Source organism: Gossypium hirsutum, chromosome D07 (assembly GCF_007990345.1).
Source record: "Gossypium hirsutum isolate 1008001.06 chromosome D07, Gossypium_hirsutum_v2.1, whole genome shotgun sequence".
In the NCBI taxonomy this organism is placed as follows: Eukaryota; Viridiplantae; Streptophyta; class Magnoliopsida; order Malvales; family Malvaceae; genus Gossypium; species Gossypium hirsutum.
This window is the reverse complement of record NC_053443.1, coordinates 55975917-55979928: the sequence shown is the minus strand read 5'-3', so window position 1 is coordinate 55979928 and position 4012 is coordinate 55975917. Positions and strand designations below refer to the sequence as shown.

Genomic DNA, 4012 nt, shown 5'->3' with positions numbered 1-4012 from the left:
TTGCATATATCTTCTTCCTTTCCTGCCTATGGCCTAAGATCCGAATCTCCGGCTGTCTGTAACTGTCTTTTAAGTTCCAAACTCTGACTTGGATCTGAGCTAATGATTGGCGACTAAAAGTTAACCAAGGTTAACATTTATTTAAGTTATACAACATGGTTTTTCAAGAGTTTAACTATTGGAAGAAGCAGCGAAATTGCAACAAAGAAGTGCATTACAGGACTGCATATATATGCTGCAAGATTGTACTTTGGGCTATTATATCATATACGAGATACTAGATTCCATGAAGTTAAGCAGCCACTTGTATTTATGATTTAACAGGATCTTCCTACAAATATAATGGACCTTCCCGGAAATTTCTATTTTCTAATTTTAGTCATGTATACTTTATCCATAGTTTTAGTCCCATATGTCTACTTGGGTTCCCAAATTTGATAGAGATGAACAAAACCAAATCTGGGTTAATGCTTTGATTGAGTCTGCTGCATGAACCACTAAGTTTGGATTGTTAGAATGTGTATGCTTAATTTGTTATTAAGTGATAATATCATATATATATATATATATATATATCAAACTTTAACACACGCAAAAAAAAAAAAGTCAAAATATTGTTTTGCACTGCATATTGTAAGGGTAAAATACATGATATTTAATCTCTCAATGCAGCTAAAAATAGAAGATAAACTTTTGAAAAATATCTACAGGCTCTAGTGGCTTGTGGTAGTGTTGGGTTTTAAATGACAAAATTTGAATTGCATGATGGATTTTAAATTGATTCGTTCTAAATGGGGTGGATTTTTTTTGAAAAGTGGATGCGGGGTTGAGTAGATTTTTTCTTTCGACTAATCGGTATGGAATGGTTATGGTAATTGCCTACTCGTCTCAACCTGCTTCACTATATGAAATTATTATTTTATTTTTATAAATATAAATTATTAAAAGGGTAAAAATATAACAATTAACTATAGAAAAAAAATTTTATGTTAATTTTTTTTGAAGAATTATATTTGAATATATACTTGACTTTAAAAAATTAAAAACACTAAAGATAAATAACAAAAATTAAATTGAAGTGGAGCAAAATGACGTGGGAATGGATGCCTCCAATACTCATAGGACAGAATATATAAATTTAACAATTTCCCCCCCTATTCTATTATCATTCCTATTCAGTGTTGAGCCATCGATATTCACCGTATCAAGACGAATGAGGTTAAAGTTTTTGTGAATTTTCTTTTATCATTATCATGATACATGCATGTAAATGATATAGAAACGGAAATGGCTTGCAGTTGTCAGCTAATGGCGTTGTTCTATCACACAAAGCACTTCCAATTATATCACATCATATCATGCTGTTAGAAACTTCTCGTTCACTGCCCAAACAGACGCAGTCATCCAATGAACCACTGAAAGCGCAATTCTTGTTTTATAACCAAAGAACTTAACCGGACATTCTCATTGTATATGTACTGATCGTAAGGTGACAAGAAATGGTGATTTTTGTTGGATACCAGCTTCACAATATGACAAGCTCGTGACGGGAAAGCAGTGTCTAAAAGAATTTGTCCAGGAATATTTGTGATAAATGCCTTAGTTCACGCAACCAAAAAAGTCTTTGCTTTTACTGTCCACTGGATTTGATTTACTAACCCCACTCAAAATTTTGATTAACACTACCCATTTGATCACTTTCCAATCCTTTAAGGCTTTTTAAAGCAACTTTATATATACATGTAATTATACGGTAAAGGATTTTGAAAATGAAAAAGTAAGTTTCCATCAGCTGGGTTTTTAATTCATTGAAGCCAGAAATAAACTTAATATATACATCCTACGAACACCTAACTGCATGAACAAGGGATCACTATACATCAATTGCAGCAGGATTTAGTGTAATTTACATTATAGTATTCAGTAAAGGACTTAATTGTATAGGATACTTGTTAGCCTCGGGTAAAGTGGTAAGTAACTTGTACCCGTTGATAACAAAAGATATAAATAATTTATGCTACGTTTGGTTATTAATATAATAACATGAAAAAGAAACTTATTTAATATATATGTTAAGGTGGTTACATTGCATTTATACAACAAATATTCCAAGCACAACCATGAAAAATTAAATAATATGATATATTCATCAAATTACTCAAGTATTAGATCAAGAAAACAATATTATGAAAAAGAGAACCAAGAAGAAAAGAAGGATGTTATGATTCATCTTGCCTTGCTCTTAGAAGTATATATTATAGGGGAAAAAAGAGGTCCTTACCTTACCTTGCCTTGCCTTGCCTTGGTCTTTGATGTATGATTATCAATGTGGGTGAAGCAACTTTATGTACCTCATTCAACTTTTTTTCCCACATGAAGAACTATATCCTTTCCTATATCCCAGCTATTTAGTGCTTGACAAAGAATTAATATATGCAAACAACTGAAAATATATAGAGAAAGGGTTTTTAATTACATGTAAATGTAATAATAATACTATGGATGATGACCTAATCGAAGTTCCAAGTCTAATTCATCATCTTGTTGACTACTTCCATATGCCTTGTTGTTTTCATATACATGGGATGGACCCATTCCCAAGCTAAGACCAAAAGGATTCATATGCTGTGAATTGTGTACAAACAACTCATGATAACTGTGTGGGGGTCTAAAACCCCAACCTGAATCTGGGAAAAGAGCTTTATAACTTACAGGTAGCTGGTCAGGATCCATGGAGTGATAGGTTTGGATTGGTGGATAGGGATAGGAGCTTATTCTTGGGTTGTAATTGTCATGATCATCAACATCAACAAATTTATCTGAAACAATAGGAACTGAACTAGGCCTGCTGCTCTTGGCCCTATCTTTCCTATGGATATTCATGTGGCCTCCTAAAGCTTGTGCTGTGGTGAAGCCTCTCTTGCAAAACACACACTCGTAGGACCGACCAGTGCCCGTATCATCGTTGCTTTGCTCCGATCGATCAGTGTCTTCACTCGAGCTCTTCGAGTCTTCTAGCTGGCTGGATTCCATGGAAAGTGTTGACTTAGAGTCCCAAAATCTCATCAAGAAATTAGGGTGGGGTACTGGGGTTGCAGAGATTAAGAGAAAGAAAGGGTATTATATGGAGGAAAAATACATATAGTTAGACAAGAGACAAATAAAAGACATCGATAGGCCTTTGGGTAATAGTAATTACAATTGTCTCAAGATGTTCTGGAAAGTCTTTGATGTTTCCTGGGAGAGCTTTTCTGTCAGCCGGCTATGGTGCTAAATCCATCTTTAGCAGACAATACTTCATATTTTATCCTTTTTCTTTTCTATTATTTGTCGAAATTCTATCTTGTTACTTTCGTCTAAAATTTTCCCTAACCCAATTTTCACTTTGTCACGTCTCTCTTTTCCTTTTTTTAATATAACTTTTTACTCTAATATATATATTTAACTAAGCTATACACCATATTCATTTTATGATTATTGATAGGATGTTTTTCAGGATTTGTGGTTACGTTATTTTTAATTTTCGAACTTAAAATTTCTTTTTATCGTTGCATGTAACTCTGATTGATTACTTCTATATTTTATTTTTATATGGATAGATTTACCCTTTTCAAAATACATTTTTTAATCCATAATTACATCTTGTTGGGATTAAATTGAATATTTTCGAAACCTTTATTATTTTCCTTATTTATAAGATTGACATGAAGATTAATCCCCATTTTATTTTACCAACTATACTATCATTACGAGTCAAATACGTTACTTGAATGGCATTGAATCCCATAAAATACACCTTTGATTAATTAAGCATGTATTATGTACATTTAATGCATTATCAGAATTAAACACAATTTCCATTTGTTTTATTAATTAGCAAAGAAAATTATGTTCCATGATTCCATCTAGTCCAGGCCATGGTCATCAATTGTGGCTCTTTAACTTAATCAACTGTTAATATTATATCATCGGATAAATATTTTATTTTGATATATCGTTTCAATTTATTAGT

The 4012-nt window shown here is 32.4% G+C and overlaps 1 protein-coding gene across 1 annotated transcript; it reads right to left on the bottom strand.

The window, feature by feature from the left end:
• Positions 1-2044: 2044 nt before the first annotated feature.
• LOC107936729 (transcriptional regulator SUPERMAN) lies at positions 2045-3360 on the bottom strand. Its single transcript, XM_016869482.2, has one exon. The coding sequence runs from the start codon at positions 3064-3066 to the stop codon at positions 2497-2499; it is 570 nt and encodes a 189-aa protein (XP_016724971.1). The 5' UTR covers positions 3067-3360; the 3' UTR covers positions 2045-2496.
• Between the last annotated feature and the right edge of the window lie 652 nt (positions 3361-4012).